The sequence below is a fragment of the Doryrhamphus excisus genome, chromosome 19, assembly GCF_030265055.1.
Source record: "Doryrhamphus excisus isolate RoL2022-K1 chromosome 19, RoL_Dexc_1.0, whole genome shotgun sequence".
NCBI classification, from domain to species: domain Eukaryota; kingdom Metazoa; phylum Chordata; class Actinopteri; order Syngnathiformes; family Syngnathidae; genus Doryrhamphus; species Doryrhamphus excisus.
This window is the reverse complement of record NC_080484.1, coordinates 13,250,081-13,266,148: the sequence shown is the minus strand read 5'-3', so window position 1 is coordinate 13,266,148 and position 16,068 is coordinate 13,250,081. Positions and strand designations below refer to the sequence as shown.

At 45.4% G+C, this 16,068-nt stretch overlaps 3 protein-coding genes across 6 annotated transcripts in view; 1 reads left to right on the top strand and 2 right to left on the bottom strand.

Annotated features, from left to right (window-relative positions):
- The window catches only part of ino80 (INO80 complex ATPase subunit), a 34,301-nt gene extending 28,749 nt beyond the window's left edge, over positions 1 to 5,552 (bottom strand). For 2 of the 4 annotated variants that reach the window (XR_009120135.1, XM_058056123.1), the window contains exons 1-14: positions 5,399 to 5,552; positions 4,199 to 4,232; positions 3,874 to 4,085; positions 3,464 to 3,618; positions 3,340 to 3,398; positions 3,110 to 3,256; positions 2,354 to 2,474; positions 2,028 to 2,233; positions 1,898 to 1,951; positions 1,620 to 1,823; positions 1,060 to 1,264; positions 927 to 994; positions 647 to 865; positions 470 to 550 (exon numbers count right to left, since the gene is read on the bottom strand). Coding sequence is in view for 3 of the 4 variants with exons in the window: in XM_058056123.1 (XP_057912106.1) it covers positions 470 to 550; positions 647 to 865; positions 927 to 994; positions 1,060 to 1,264; positions 1,620 to 1,823; positions 1,898 to 1,951; positions 2,028 to 2,233; positions 2,354 to 2,474; positions 3,110 to 3,256; positions 3,340 to 3,398; positions 3,464 to 3,618; positions 3,874 to 4,025 (1,671 nt within the window). In the remaining variant the exon portion in view is untranslated. Of the gene's footprint in view, positions 1 to 469; positions 551 to 646; positions 866 to 926; positions 995 to 1,059; positions 1,265 to 1,619; positions 1,824 to 1,897; positions 1,952 to 2,027; positions 2,234 to 2,353; positions 2,475 to 3,109; positions 3,257 to 3,339; positions 3,399 to 3,463; positions 3,619 to 3,873; positions 4,086 to 4,198; positions 5,343 to 5,398 lie in introns of those variants that run through there. The other 2 variants (XM_058056125.1, XM_058056122.1) reach the window with 2 other exon arrangements.
- Positions 5,553 to 6,033: 481 nt separating this feature from the next.
- On the bottom strand, positions 6,034 to 11,676 carry vps18 (VPS18 core subunit of CORVET and HOPS complexes). Its single transcript, XM_058057524.1, has 9 exons — positions 11,249 to 11,676; positions 11,017 to 11,158; positions 10,712 to 10,803; positions 9,742 to 9,992; positions 9,317 to 9,670; positions 7,930 to 9,195; positions 7,651 to 7,860; positions 6,735 to 6,971; positions 6,034 to 6,662 (listed from the first exon to the last, which is right to left on the bottom strand). Exons 1-9 carry the CDS (start codon positions 11,346 to 11,348, stop codon positions 6,366 to 6,368), a joined length of 2,949 nt encoding a protein of 982 aa, XP_057913507.1. The 5' UTR covers positions 11,349 to 11,676; the 3' UTR covers positions 6,034 to 6,365.
- Positions 11,462 to 14,408, top strand: rhov (ras homolog family member V). The gene is made up of 3 exons (XM_058057525.1): positions 11,462 to 12,097; positions 12,208 to 12,266; positions 13,113 to 14,408. Exons 1-3 carry the CDS (start codon positions 11,893 to 11,895, stop codon positions 13,557 to 13,559), a joined length of 711 nt encoding a protein of 236 aa, XP_057913508.1. The 5' UTR covers positions 11,462 to 11,892; the 3' UTR covers positions 13,560 to 14,408.
- The last annotated feature ends 1,660 nt before the right edge of the window (positions 14,409 to 16,068 follow it).

Genomic DNA, 16,068 nt, shown 5'->3' with positions numbered 1-16,068 from the left:
GCACGCTACAAACCAGTTTGTTAGTCTCGGGGATGTGCGGTTCCACCAGACAGCACCATCTGTGTTGCTGCAGTACGTTCCATTCATGCTGCATTCACGGTTATGTCACATTGTTTTATGCATGAAAGACGATAGCTATTCTTTATTTTTGTGCCAATTGATTGGGTTTACATTATTTCATTTGGAAAATTGCCTCCGTTTTCCTACGTTTGGGTTGCTGTTGTTGAAGCTTTTCGAAGAAATGAATGACAATAAGTGAGGTTCCACTCTATTACATTAGAGCGCCAAACAACGTTTTCAGGGGAAAAAATAATAATTTTATAAGTGTACCACACAAGAGTACTGGTGGAGGAACTACAGTTCATTTGAGCAACCGCCAAGTTACTTCCTGGGATGAAGTACAAACAGCTCTAAGCAACAAGCACAAACCAGGAAGCATTAACGCTGTTTTAGCTGTGTCTTTTGGTACCTCTGCTAGGTGGGCCAACAGCGCGATGCTCTGGACGGTCTTCCCGAGCCCCATCTCATCTGCGAGGATGCCGTTGATACCCTGCAGACACCAGAAGGAAGCATTATATTCTATTTCTCCATGACTACTACGACTACTATAACTGATGGCACATCGCTACTAATCATGGTTCAGTACCTGCTCATAGAGGTTGGCCAGCCAGTTCATGCCTTTCAGCTGGTAGCCCTTCAGCTTGCCGTTGAAGATGGTGGGCTGAGGGATGTCCTCGCCCGCTTGGATGGACGGGTTGGAGAGGCTGTAGCTCTCGCCGAAGCCGCAAGCTGCGGAGGAGGAGGAGGAGGCCGATGCCAGCGATGCATGGCGGCTGTCCTGGGCGTCCTCGTCAAACATTTGCGTCTGCGGGGTACGAAAAAGGGAAGAGCGTGCCATACCAACCAACAGGGTGGTGAAAACTTACTCTGGCCTGATGGATCTGGTAGGCCTCCTGGGCGTTCCTCAAGGCCTGAGACTTGTAGTATTCACTGTCTGAAATGACATGATGCGTTTAGACCCCGAGGACTTTGTACTGGGTGGAAATAAATAAACCGCACCGTAGTCTTCCTGCCCCATGTTGACCATCACGCCTCCTCCGATGTCGATCTGCCTGTTGGCGCTGGTGTCATCCAGCTTCTTCAGAATCTCCTCCTGCGCTTCATCTCCTCCCGGGCCGCCCACCGAGGCTTTGCCGCTCATGAAGTGGGCGTACAGCTCCGTCTGGGTGATGAGGAAGTTGAGTTTGCGTTGCTGACGCTTGGCCTGAAACAACACAAACAACAAAGTGGTTTGAGGCCCCCCAATATGCAAACGTGATCATGTCAAGTAGCAAACATGAGATCATTCATCACTTTACGAAGAAAAGGCACAGTCAGCCCTTGTTTATCGCGGTTCGTTGACTTTTCCGCCAAGTAGAATTCCTTATTTGTATATGGAATGTTTTCATAGTTGTTTACAACCTTCTAAATACAGATTTTAACTTTATGAGAGCCCTCTAGACACAAAATAACACCCGTATAGTCACCTTTTCTCCCCTATTAACAATATAGTAGACAGAGAGGCTGTAGAATCCAAACTGCAAAGTGACGACGGACTTTGTTGTGCCGCTTCCGCTTACCTCTTTCATTTCCTCATCCAGTTTCCGCTGCTCCAAGGCCTCCTTCTCGGCCCTCTTCCGGTGCTCCTTTTCCACTTTGTCGTACTTCTTCCAGTAGAGCATCATCTCCTTGGTGAGGCGGCGGGCACGGGGAAGGGTCTCCTTGCAGTTCTTCTGGGCCTGGATGGCCGCACGTCGAACTTCCCGCATGCACTGGTGGGCCAACTAGGGCACGGCAGCGGAGAACAGCGGGCGGCGATGTTAGAGAGGTCAATTACGATATTTGCAAGGTCACTTACCTTCTTAGCGTTGGTCAAGACGAGGTTCTTAGCCGAGGTCTTCTGCTTGAATGACTGCGAAACAGATAAGATAAGGTTAGAAACCCTTAGGGAACACATGTGTTCAAACAAATAAAAAGAGCTTACTAACCTTGGGGATCTCCTTCTTGGCAATCGTAAGCCACACTTTGCGGCGTCGTGCATTCAGCTGTTCCACAGTCAGATGTTTCTTCTTCACCATGGGCACTGGTGCATCGTGGGAAAACTTAGCAAAGGTCTTGGTGACGTAAGGGAGGCCATCATCTGTAAAGTCTCCTTCTCCACGTTTCTTCTTCTTTTTCACTTTTTTCAGCTTTCCTGCAAAGACGACCATGGAAAGTGCGTGTTAAAAATGGAGATTTGTTTTCATTTCCAAACTAGATCAGGTCGTCACACTGCAAACACTTTATTTACAGTATATTTGGACTTTTTTTTAACCTTTGAATTTCTTCTCGTCCTTGATTTTCTTCTTCTTTGGACCCAGTAGGTAGCGCTGTTGCTCACGGAAAAGGTCTTGAGTGGAGAGCAGGCCTGTGCTGTAGAACTGGTACTGCTGAAGCTAAGACATAAACATCTTAAGTACAACATGGCTTCTATGTACCAAAGCGGCACTCAAATCTGAAATTGTGCTTAGCTTCTCGTACAGAAATGAATATAAATCTTGATGGGTGCAACAAAAATTAGAAATAAAATCATGAAATAAAAAGGCCAATAAATAAAGCATAAAAATTAAGTCATTAGGGCATGAAATAACATGAAATTACAGTCAAGAAATGCATTAGGCTCAACATAATTATTATTTTAATTATTATACTCCACAATTGAATTAATTAATGGACCATTAAATGAATTAATTCACTTTTTTGCAACATTTGATCTATTTAACTGGCTTGATCATTTTTTTCATTTTGGCACAAAATAACTAATAAATGTAAAATGTCATTCAAAAGAGGTATATGAATGATATTCATGTGTATGAACAGCTTTTGCTCCATTATATTTGTTTGTATTTGTATTTTTGTATAAGGTCAGTCGGTGCGTCACACTGTTCTGTGTGGAAGTTGGTGTGACGACTATGACCCACGATGCTGTCTTTTCACACAGCGTTAACCACAATGGAAACAATTCTCGCCGCCGTGTATTTTTCCTCAGAGTGCCAGTTAGCTCAAAGGCAGCCTGAGCGTCCTACTTTACCTCGGGGTCCACGTGGAACTTGCTCTGGTGCTGCCTGGTGTAGCGATGCAGCCTCAGCATGTCGTGGAGCTCCTCCCGTGACAAACTGAAGTCTGAGTCGTCCGAGTCCGTGTCTGAGTCCGTGGTGTTGTCGCTCAGTAGTATGCTCTGAAAGAGCGGACGGGCGATGAATGTTAGGGGATGCGCATCACGTGTATATATCCATGAATACGAACGTGAACGCTGCGTACCTTCAGCCATTTGCGGTTCTTCTTAATTTTAGAGAAATTGTAGAGATTTGTCTTTTGCTCTGCAGAGACAAAAACAGCAGCATGACAGAACTTGTGCAGTCAGAGAGCAACGTCTTATCGTTACCTTGCAGCAGGACGCCATTGAGGGGCTTGCCTTCCGCAAAAGCATCCCCTTGGTCACATGGCTCACTTTTCACCGTCATAGTGGCGTGTTGCACAGAGCAGGGGTCCATGGAGAGGGTGGACCCCAGAGCGCCATCGCTGTCGTCACTGTCATCACTAAACAAGAAAAATGTAAATATGGGTCATATGCTGGAATTTATAATCACATGAAATATACTTGGGTTTTTCTTTGGCTTTATTAGTTGTAAAAGGTGGAAAACAGGAAGTGTGATGATAACCATAGAAGAGGAAATGAAACCTAAACATCTGACAATAATAACAAGAGATATAGTTAATACAGGATTTCATGGCCACAGTTTGACCCTGGAACAGATGAGTTCCACTGACAGGATTTCATGGACGATATACTACCTGGTGATGTCTCTGTTGAAGATGGCGGCCGTCTGGCGCAAGAAGCTGTCCAGCCTCAAAGACCGCTCCAGGCGTTGCAGGTAGAGAGGTTTGGCCAGGCCCGAGCCCCCCGCTGCTCCGACCTCCGGCCTGCCACCCTGCCCTGACGCCATACAGTACGGATAGGCCACCCCCCCCACCCCACCCGTCCAACTGCTGGCCAGGGACTTTCACTGGACAAAAAGGGAAGAAACTCAAGGTTAAAAGGATCATTTATTGCATATACGGACGTTCATGCCATGATATTTGGCATCTTTATTCAGTGAAATACGTATGGTAGACGTACCTTCTCAATAAGAGATGTCATTATTCCAGACTCCCTTAAAACAGGAGAAATGTATGGTCACTTGTATGGTCAATTGTAAAGAAAAAATATTGTTTTCAGTCCTTTCATGAAATCTGAGCTGGAATATACAGCAGAATTGGAAAATATCCAACCCATTCAACCAATAATACAACATTTTGGCTTGGAAAAATAGAGTTATGTGGCATAATAAGCCAGCAGTCATGTCCTTACTTTATGCTTTTTTGTACTTTTCAATGAAGCAGACAATACATATGATGAATGAAATATGAATGAAAAACACACACATTACATATATATAGTATACTCTTAACACATATTTGCAAAAACAGGACTTGAAAAGGAGTGGTGTCTTCAAGGTCGTCAGTGCAGTATTAGCAGTAAGTCAGGTTTTTATTTAAATGTGAACATCTCGGGTATCATTATATTCTGTATACATGGCTGCAATATTTAAAATCATTTTTTTCTAACAATTTATCTGACAAACAAAAACACGCAATGTCGTTTAATAATTTATGTTTTTGAAGTCATACGAGCAGGACATTAAGTCAATAATGACACTACATTTGTGGAAATTGTTTCTGTGAAATATGTAAATAATGTCATACTGCATCCTTCACTCGTCACGCTAACGGTAGACTCGGCTAGCTTAGTCAAGCTAGGCGACTAGCTAACCTTGGACGTTGAACTGAACGTGAGTTAGCCTACGTGCTAACTCCCAGCTGCTAGCATGGCATCATATCAACTTAAGTTAAGGGGTCATCGATGCACTGTAAACACTGACATCTTGCACATTAAAAAAATGTACGGGTGACATTTGGGGACTTTTGGACATTTTTGAGCTTGTCTGTTTGCTTGCTAGCGATATTAGCATTAGCCCGTGAGCAACAACTGTGTTTTTGACACTCGCACAGCATTAATATGAAGCAATCAAGCCCGCCCTGTCTCTTTAAGGCCACCACCTCCATGCCTAAACAATCTATTAAGGTGTAGCTGTAATGCTTTATTGTTTATCCAGATAGTCGCGTTGCGAGGACAACAAGGCCCTCCGCCCGCCCCTGGAGTGTCCTTGCAGCGGGAGCTTGACAGTGTGGTGCACGATCCCCATGTTTTTTAATTCTTTCTCCCTCCCCGGCCGTCTTCCCCCCCGTCGCCATAACATCCAACCACGGAGTCTCTCACCTCGGCCCCCTTTTGCGTCTCTCTCGTCGCCGCTGCCGACTCTCGGTTCCCTGACTCCAAAATGGCGGTGAAGGGCGCCGAGCGAGTACTGCTGAGCTTTGAGTCGGCAGCGGCGGCGGCGGAGAGGCGGCCACTTTCTGTTACTGAGAGAGCAGAGACACGACGCCATGGAGGCACAAGCAAAGGAGCAGGCTTTCAAATCGAGTGCAGAGCAGCAGCAACTCGCTTTTTATGGTCTCTAACCGTAATGCGATGGCATTCAAGTCCCACAAAACACAACATTAAATGTAAAAGTGTCGGCGACAAAGTTTGCGTCACGTTGTCGCGACTATTTTACAAAACACACACATATCGATGAGTTTCCGAGGTTGATTAGTAGTGTCTGTTCCTTGCGAAGGCTACCGAGCTACGTCTTACGTCATCAAGGAGGAACTCCATATTTGGCTTGGTCAAGTACAAAGAAAACCATGTTTGATTAATATAATTATTATATATAGTCATAAAAGTAAAAACGTCTGCGACCTATATATGAGTACATTGGTATTGTTTTTGATTGACACTAAATTACAGGTATTAAATAATAGCTTTCTGAATAAGTGACCTATCAGCACAGATCAGCTTCATCACACCAGCTGTTACATTGAATGTAGTTTATTCATCTTTCATGATTTGGGAGACACAAACAGAGCAGGAGATGTTCAAATAAGGACATTCAAGTGCAGCTTCTGTGCACGAAAGGTTTAGATGCATCGTGTACACATAATAAGAGCTTGTTTGATCCAAAAAAATAAAACAGCCTTCAATACTGGTAAGAAAAGCATGATATCTGCTGCAAAAAGCTGAAGCTGTCCTCAGTAGCGGTCATTATCAGGCACTAAACAGGCAACCCAACAGGTGAATGTCAACATCCACTGAATCCAACCCCTTTTAGAATGTTGGATGTTAAAAACAGCGAACATCATCTGAGTCACAGCCAGCTCGATTTCTCCTCCTCAAATTTCTGCGGGTCAATAAACGGTTTGTCGATGGACTTGATCATCAGCTCGCCGCAGTACGTGCACTCTGAGGCGACAATGTCGTCAATGTCCGACTTCATCTGCTCGCAGCTTGTGCCGGCGCTGCTCTTTCCCAGGCCGGAGGTGTCGTCATCCTCCTTGAGGGTAGGACGGTGCCGGGACTTGGACGACTGCGCGGAGGCGGAGAGTTTTTTCTGCAACTCCTCCAGGCGACTCTGCTTGTAGGCGGATAGGTGGGGGGTCACTTCCTGTGAAGAAGAGGAGGATACACAACATATGTGTCATCCGAATCAATAAGGGACAATGTTGTGCAGCCTTACCTGTATGAGGCAGTCGTAATGGAACATGTGTCCGCACAGGAACAAATAGAAGGGCCTGTTCAGCAGCGGGAAGTCACACGCCGAACACTTGTCTTGGGAATCCACCATGCCGTACTTGTTTCTCATTTCTTGGATGTCTTCTCTGATGCGTTTAGCGCTCTCTGTTGCCTCCTCCATTTCCTGCTTTAGCTCTTCTATGTGCTTGTTGTACTCCTCCAGGGAGCTGCAGATGGCCTCCTGCAAGGCCCAAACAGAGCATTAACATTTACATTTCTTCTCAAGGGACAATGCCACAGAAAGTAAACTTGAATACAATTTAGAGTAGACCGTGTACAGCTTGTATAAACAAACAAAATACAGCCACTATGTCTATAAATGTATTTATTTTGTCTTGCCTACAGTCAAGCATTCTAGCATGGTGGTAGCGTGAACGAGTGCTGCCGGCAATGGGGAGCTGCGGTTCACTGAGGGAAAGATAAACCCCAACATGTGCCTTGACATTGTGAAGCAGAAATTGGCTTTCCAACATGATAAGGAGCCCAAACGCATCTCGAAGATGATCAAGTGCTTTCTGATAAAGCTGATGGAACCTGAACCCACTTGAGCACCTGTCTGGTATCAGGAAGGTGAGGGAGCACATAGTGTCCAACGACCACCAGCGTTGTTATCATGGAGAGAGTGGAGCTCTGGTCAATTTCGTGCCCAAGAGGATTAAGGCAGTGCTAGATTGCAATGGTGTTCAGACTACATATTTACAGACACAATTTGGACACGGTGGACTCACTTGTTGTCTCATGTGTGTTGTCTCGCTGTGTGTTGATAGTACATCTACTGTTATATGAGCTGTACACTGTCTGCTCTATAATATTGTCCTCATAAATATAATGCTGAAATGGCCTCCATCAATGTTACAAACCTTAAAGTGGTCAATGGTGACAAAGTCAGGGAAGAACGGGAGGATGTCTTCAATCTTGAGCAGGTTGCAGCTGGACAAGCAGTTCATGGCTTTCTTCACATCCTTCTCCTCCTGCACTACGTGACGGGCTATCTTCAGCCAGAGCTTCTTCCTCAGCTCCTCGTCATCCTCGGGTAGGTCTGCACAGGTCTTGGCCAAGTCTACGTCCACCTGTGGACAACACAGCATATTGTCACAATGTTCTGATAGCACCTCCGAAAGTCACTCGTGTTTACTTACTTGCAAAGCCAGATCCACCGCCTCCTCGTACAGTTCCATGATTCTGTAGACCAGCACACATGCGCGCAGGTAGCCATGCTCGGCGCACAGCCTGAGAGCATACTTCAGGTCATAATAGATCTCTGAGGCGTGGTTGCCCGCCTGCTCGAGGTACCGCAGCAGCGAGTCGGGCTTGTACTTGGCGTAGAGGGACAGCAGGTAGTTATGGATGGCCTCCTCGGTTACCTTCAGCTCGTGCACGCAGAACTCCATGTAGCGCAGGGTCTCGTTGGTCTGCTGACTGGTGCTGCCCATCTGGCTGTAGTTCATCAGGGCCGGGATGAGCTTCTTTGGGTCCAGCCGCTTGCCCATCTGAATCCAAGCGTCTACCACTCTTTCCGGGATGTGCTGCATGAGCACCGGGGAGAACTTGTAGAAGAGCTTCTCGTCACAGTGTTTGGAGAGAACGTCCAGGGCGCCGTGGTAGTCGTCGTGCTGGCAGTAGTGTGAGATAACTCTCTCGTAATCCTGCATGACCACTGAGAAGTAAACCATGTCGTCCACGTTGCCGTGGCTGGCAAGAAGGTCGTATATGATGCTGCGGTTGTTGAACAGGCAGTCCCTGTGCTTGGAGGTGTTCAGAAAATGGCGGAACTCCTCGCGGGTCTCCCGGAAGATGACGCTGTTGCCGTCGTCTTCCAGCTGGCCCAGTCGGTTGAGGTACAGCTCAGCGAGCCACGTGACCAGCAGAGTGATCTGCGTCCTCTCACTTGCCTTCAAATTGTTCAGTTTCTTCAGCAAGAACTCCTTCAAGGCGTCCTCTTGCTTAGCCTCGATGAACTTGAGCGCTATCTCCTCGAAGTAGTTCTGCGTCAGGGCGTAGCACTTGGCGCTATCGAGGTAGCGCTTGTTCTGGAAGCAGTGCTCGGCCTCCTTGGCCAGCACCATGTCCATGCACTCGGGTCGCTCGCGGCAGTATTCTTTGGCCAGGTCAAATTTATTCATGCTCATGTACATCTGCCACACGTCCCTGGACTCGCGCTGGATGTGGTACCGGAAGACGGCGCGCTCTGTGTAGAGCCAAACCAGACCACCCACCGGGTCCTTGATCATCCTCAGGAGGGAACCAAACTTGTCCGGGAACACATCCTCATGGACCACCTGACCGTTCAGAGTGCAGATGGCCTTGACCCGGTCGTGTAGCAAGAGCAGGAAGTGGAACTGGGTCAGCACGATGGAAATGGGCTTGTTGACACTCAGGTCGATGTCGGCGGTGTACTCCCACACCTTGTTATAGTTACCATGGAGACAGCATGAGAGGAAATTTTAGAACATAATACAAGAACCACTGAAAATAAATGCATAAATAAATTTATTTTACTGCAGAATAAAAGATTAATGGGGTTACCTGTACGTCACTCAACAAAGAGTCCAGCCTGACGTAGTCCAGCTGCCCGTAAAGAACGCCGTTGCCCATCATCCAAGCAAAGGCCTTGGGGGAGGTGCGAAGCTTGGACGTGTAGAAGGTGATCTCACTGTAGCCCATATTGGCCGGGAACTCTTGGAAACTAGGCAGCAGGTCCTGGTTCTGCGTGAAGATGGAGCTGAAGCCCTGTTGCTCCGAGCCCTCGGCCACCTTGCCCACAAACTGGAACAACCGCTTGCGGGTGGTCGCAATGATGAAGTACTTGTTCTCCAGGCCACGTTCCACCTCCAGGCAGCAGACCGGCGCCGGCCTCCCATCTTCCTCCAGGGAGTGGACCTGCCTCACGGAAAGGAACGGTGTCATTTGTGTACTATTAAATCGAAACAACACCCCGACTGTGAGCTGACCTGTCTGAAGTACTGGTCAGGGTTGGTGTTGAAGAGACTGCCCTCGGTCGCAGAGATCTCGGCCTCGAAGATGACGCCTTGGCTGGTGCCGACCAGAATGGGCCCCGTATTGGTCTCGTTGCCCAGCAGCTTGTTCCAACCCACGCTCTCCACCAGGTGGCCTCGCCAGCGAGACAGACTGCGCACCTTCTGTGTGTTCCTGTTGAGGTACAGACACTCGCTGGTGCTCATGCTGATCAACAGATGGGAGCCTGGAGAGAAATAATATCTATTCAGGTCTGGTAAACACACACCCTTTATTGTTATTATTTTTTAAACCTTTACGTAAATATACTTCAAAAAGAATAATGAACCCACATAGCGGTGGGAACAAAGACCAAATAAAATGTTAAATGTGTTTTATGTTAACATTTTTGGGTCTGTGGAACGGATTAACTGGACTTACATTATTTTCAATGGCAAAAACTTGCTTTGGTTAGAGTCTGTTTTGGTTTGAGTCGGACATTCTGGAAAAGATTAATGATGTTTAACTAAGACAGCACTATTTTTTTTCCCACATGTTATTTTTGGCTCACAGGGTGGCCAAATTATTAGCATATTGGCCACACAGACAGGAGATCGGGTTCGAATCTCAGCTTGGGCATCTCTGTATGGCGTTTGCATGTTCTCCCTGTGAGTGCATGGGTTAAGTTAATTAAGTTAATTGGCGACTCCAAAATTGTCCATAGGTTTGAATGTGAGTGTGTGAGAACAAGTGGCATAGAAAATTAAATATGGCTACTGCTGGGCTTACATTTAACTCTTTATTTTTTAAATACTTTTCCCACTCTGCTTCCTGTTTGGTGCCGCTATGCATCGCCCTCTTACTTTAGCATTTGGTAACATCATATCCGTTGTTTTAGTACGTTGGTCCACTTGACCGAACAAACCACACAAGTAGAACAAACTGACTTTAGTCTGTTTTCCTTACCTGTGGGATCCAGAAAAAGCTTGTGTACTTTGCTGTCATCCTTTCTTCCCAATTCAATCTGATTGGGTTGATCTGGTTTAGCCAAATCAATCCTGGGAAAGAAGATAAAAAGAACAAACATTAGCATCTGCCTCCTTCATCTCCAATGTCATCATCTTTGAAAAGCTACAATAAACATCATCCCTGTTGATGAGGACTACTGATCACAAGATTGCCATTGATCTGTCATGTAATCCAATCAAAAAGTTGTGCTTCGGGTGAGCATTACGGTAAGTGAGTGGGCTGTTTATGATTGTGTTATTTGCCTCAGCAGGGTGTCCTTTCCCAGACTCATGCATAGCTGATTGTTGCAGACGGCCAGGTGATTTATCTTGTCGGGTGGAGTAAAGTCGATCCTCTGCTTGTTGAAAATGGGCTTTTCCTCCTCCAGTCTCACATTGACGAAGCCTGGCAGAAGAGAAAAGCGAAGAGAAGCATGACCCGAAGACACCGTGTTCATAATGCCATCTTTCTTTCGATAAAGAACCGGGTGCTGACCTGAGTGTGTTATCCCGATGTTCGATGACAGGCGGTTGTGCTGCTGCGAACTTTGCCTGGTGTTTTGGGAATCCTCGTACTCGTCCAAGATCGAAGCCATATTTTAGTCGACTTATCTCAATTGTTAAAAGACGAAAACGACATGAATGAGCAGCTAGCTTGCTTGCTAGCTAGCTAGCTAGTCAGTTAGCCAGCCGCCTTAGCGAGCACCTCTGTGGCGTAAAAGATGTCACCGAGGCACTTCCTCCAGTCAAATGTGCACATTTAGTCTGTTTTGAACATGGAGGATCCTTAAGAAAAACGGTTAAACGGTAAACATTGTATAACAGCTTCCGACGAGCAGTGCGGACTCCAATAGATGAAGAGTCAGGTGACTCAGTTGGCGCAGTGTTTTTCTCTGACACCCGATGTCGCTGTTAGCAAAGATAGCCGAGTCTCTCCCGAACACATTCGACAGTTTCCGCCAACAGTGCTTGGAGTGGGCGTGGTTATGCAAATGACCAACCTGTCTTGAGTAGAAAGTAAAATAAAAAGAAGCGCCCATCCCTTCCGCACCAGAGCAAAGACAAGACACCCGATGAGGAGAGTCTCGATCGGAAGGGGTGACTTGAGTCCGCCATCAGACCCTTCTTACACGGCACGAAATGCCACCCCACATGGAGTACTTCTCCCATGAGTCCCGGGTCTCCTCCGGTTGCGGGCTAACCCGGGAAGACGAGCTGGAGCCCGGTGTCATCAGTTGCATGCTGGTCGGGGACGGAGCCGTGGGCAAGACCACCATGATCGTTAGCTATACCTCCAACGGCTACCCGGTGGATTACCAACAGACCGGCTTTGACGTCTTTTCAGGTAAGAAACATCTGGTGGAGGAACTGTCTGTATGATGCAACGTATACTAATTTATGAATTTATTGTTTTTATTCAATTTAATAATCTAAATCATTACTGGTTCCCAACAGGTCAGGTTCAAGTTGATGGATCCCCAGTCAGAGTTCAGTTGGTGGACACAGCAGGACAGGTAAGACAGACAGAAACCTATTTGATCTCATTTTTTGTTGTTGTTGTTGATACCCTGTTAATATTTACTTTAGCAAAATACAAGAAACCCTTTCTTGCATTGTAATCCTATGTAATTAATAATAGAACTAATAAAACTGCATTTTTTTCTACTAACATTACAACTTTATTTCCATAAAATTATATTTTTCTGTACATTTTATATTTTAATACATATTTATATATTTTTACATTTTACATTAATTTTTTTTACACTTTTTTAAAATGTCAATGTATTATTACTTTAGTTCTCTTAAAGTTCTAATGCCTTTTTCTTGCGTTTTAATCCCATTATAATTAATAAAAACAATGAATTTTTTCCTTTTTCTTGCAAATTAAATTTTTGTCATGTAAAATTACACATTGTTTTTTCATATTCATTTTTGTAAGAAAAAATAAATAAAATATATATTTTTAAAAAGGCTATAATAGTCTCAGAAAATATTTTTTAAATGATAAAACAGTCGTGGGGATGGATGCATTGAGCAGAAATATTTTTCCACATCTAAAAAGTTTATAGTTTCATAGTAATCTCCATTTCTATCTCAACAATCTTGTGCTGACGCTGCTCTTTGTAACAGTTTCCTCCATTGTGTTGCTAACACAATGGACTCCACTGTCAGTCAACTTTATTTAAATAGCACTCATTCACAACAAAAGGCTTTTTTATATGGAGCAGGTTTAGGAGATTTAGCTTTAGTCAAGCAAACAAAAACCAGCAGTGACCATTGAGTTTTGTAGAATAATGTATATGATGTGTAGATTGACTCATCCTAACCGTCGTAACCGTCGCTCTCTGTCCATTCAGGAAGAGTTTGACGAGTTCAGGTCGCTGTCCTACTCCCACACGGACGTCTTCCTCCTGTGCTTCAGCATGGTCAACCCCGCTTCCTTCCACAACATCACCAAGAAGTGGGTCCCCGAGATCCGCGCCTCCAACCCGTCCTCACCCATCATCCTCGTGGGCACCCAGTCGGACCTCCTCCTGGACGTCAATGTCCTCATCAGCCTGGACCGCTCCAACGTCAAGCCCGTGGTCAGCGCCCGAGCGCAGAGCATGGCAGAGAAGATCCGTGCGGCCGACTACATCGAGTGCTCATCCCTCACGCAGAAGAACCTGAAGGAGGTGTTTGACGCTGCCATCTTTGCCGCCATCAAGAACAAGGCTCGTCAGGCCAAGAAGAGGAGGTCGTCGGACAGGCGTAGTAAGGCCTTCTCCCGGTGCAGCTGGAAGAAGTTCTTTTGCTTCGTCTGAGCATCCGCCTGTCCACGTTGTCGGCCATGGACCCAACTTTTAATTTATTCTCAACGTCTAGACGTTTTTCCCAAACGGAAATGACTTTAAAGCAGAGAGAGAATATGCTGGAGCTCCACGTTGGCCTTGTGGTCCTGTTTACATGCAGTGGAGTCCGGCCACCACGGCATGCAAATGACGTCACTTTGCATGCCTGCATGGTGAAACACAGGGCGTCAAGCTTGAGTTTCATCACACGCTCAGAAGCGCTCTCGTTGTTTTCGTCTATTTGAAGGTGCCACATTCTTACCAGCCGCTAATTATCTCACTGGGACTTTTTGCATTGTTGTGTAAGGAACGCGTGTGCACCTTTTTGTCTTACATGTCTGGAGGCATAAACTAACTTTTGCTTCAGGTGAAAGGTCAGAGGAGGCCAATCCCCTTTGACTTTCACCCTCCCGTGCAGATTGTAGCTCAGTGTGTAGCATTTAAAACCAGGGTTTGAGGCTCTGCTGCCCCACAAAGCAGAGAAAGGACAGTGAGAGTCGGCATGAACTCAGTCAGGCAAAATGACAAAAACAGCACTAAAATGAAATTGTGAGAAATTGTGGCGGGGCGCCGCCCCAATGCCAACACTGTGGGACATGTATGCAAGAAAAGTGTCCACTGACACTTGAGTGGATTTCAACGTGTATATATATATGTATATAATTCAGATTACGCTTCTTGTGGAAGTCAGCTGAATGCATTCTGTTTGTTTCAAAACAGTTTTTGTATCACTTATCTGCTACCATGCCTCACTCGCCTCGAGCCCATGTGTCTTCTTTCCATGTCAGAGTGATGTGACACAAATAAATCAAGTGCAAATTACCTCCTCTGTGTTACGTATATTTTTAGACTCTACAATTCGCAGGAGAACTTTACATTCAAGGAAGACTTTTTTTTTTCCCCCCGAGTCAGTGAGTCCTGCTCTCCATGGGGATCCGGGATAACCCCCATCACCCCAACAGGGACCTTTCCTGAACCGTCTCCCGCTCCAAGCATATGATAATTAACGCCCTGCCTGGGGGGGCCTGAGCCTTTGGAATGGCGGCGCCACGCTGGGACTGCTTTTTGTGTCACTTTGAAAAAATAAAGAAGATGAGTTGGAGAAACATCCACGGGGACGGTGATTGATAATCCATTGAAAGGGAGTGTGGGGGTGGGGGTGGATAAGCCTCGCTGACATGAGGCTGAATAGCCCCACAGGAAATACTAAATAAATAGCGATTTAATTCAAAGTAATACCTCTATTAACCACACAGGCATAAGAAACTATAACCTTCAAAGTGTCAAATAAAAGTAAAATAAATAAAAAGTACTCAAGATTAATTCAAGCTAAAAGGAAGAAAACTGCTCATTATTCATAATTGTATTGATCATCTTGTACTGACTACAAAACCTTTATTTACCATAATTTTTGAAATAGCTGTAACTGTCATAGAAGTGTAAAAATAAATTAACTAAAATAAATTAAAAGTAAAACTATTATTATTCATGAATTAATTGTATTGTTTACATTGTACTGAGTAGTGAGACCATTTCCAGCATCCTTGACTAGGCCATGGTTTAATGATCATTATTTAACTAACATTCCTAGCTATACAATAAAACTAAAATAAAGTATATCTGCTCATTATGAATTAATTAATCTATAGTTATCATCACACTATTAAACCCATCCCATCATGGGTGTGAATACATGTAGACTATTATTGTGTACGTACTGTATATACTCACGCATTCCTACACTGAACTGTGTCGTGTTCCAATATGTCCATTTCAGATCTTCCCCCAAGCGCTACATTTCTGTTGTCATGGCAACTAACAACCCCCAAACAAACACAGAGCAAAGCCGAGGCAATAATAAAACACTTTGACCTGACATTTGTTCTGAAGGCAGGGGGGGAAAAACAATACATCAATGATCTGGTAGCCATTAGAGCCATCACGTAGTCGATATCAGCAGGCAGACACAGACCCCTCCCTATACTTCAACAAGGAGGTCAAAGAGGAGCGGCGGTAACACTGTGAACTTCACCGTGATGGACTGCAGAGCTCTCGTATTCAAATGGTCATATTTGACTTCCTGCCATGTGTTTCTGTATTGCGTTTGCTCTGCTCGCAGCTGTTTTATCTTCCTGGGTTCATGGATCATTGAAATTACCTTTAATGGTTTTTAGGTACTTCAAAAAATGCTGAACTCTTGACTAATGACTATTTTGCAGACGGCAAATCAGTTTGTTTGTTGCATTTTTCCCAATTTCCCGTGCATGCGTGGGTTTTCTCCGGGTACTCCGGTTTCCTCCCACATTCCAAAAACATGCTAGGTTAATTGGCGACTCCAAATTGTCCATAGGTATGAATGCGAGTGTGAATGGTTGTTTGTCTATATGTGCCCTGTGATTGGCTGGTGACCAGTCCAGGGTGTACCCCGCCTCTCGCCCCAAGACAGCTAGGATAGGCTCCAGCACCCCCCGCGACCCTCGTG

Coding starts and splice junctions, on each gene's coding strand:
- vps18 (XM_058057524.1), bottom strand. CDS start 11,348: ATGGCTTCGATCTTGGACGAGTACGAGGATTCCCAAAACACCAGGCAA. Junction 9,671..9,741: donor CTGACCAGTACTTCAGACAG/GTCAGCTCACAG, acceptor TCCGTGAGGCAG/GTCCACTCCCTGGAGGAAGA. Junction 6,972..7,650: donor TCACCATTGACCACTTTAAG/GTTTGTAACATT, acceptor TGGGCCTTGCAG/GAGGCCATCTGCAGCTCCCT.
- rhov (XM_058057525.1), top strand. CDS start 11,893: ATGCCACCCCACATGGAGTACTTCTCCCATGAGTCCCGGGTCTCCTCC. Junction 12,098..12,207: donor CGGCTTTGACGTCTTTTCAG/GTAAGAAACATC, acceptor GGTTCCCAACAG/GTCAGGTTCAAGTTGATGGA. Junction 12,267..13,112: donor TGGTGGACACAGCAGGACAG/GTAAGACAGACA, acceptor CTGTCCATTCAG/GAAGAGTTTGACGAGTTCAG.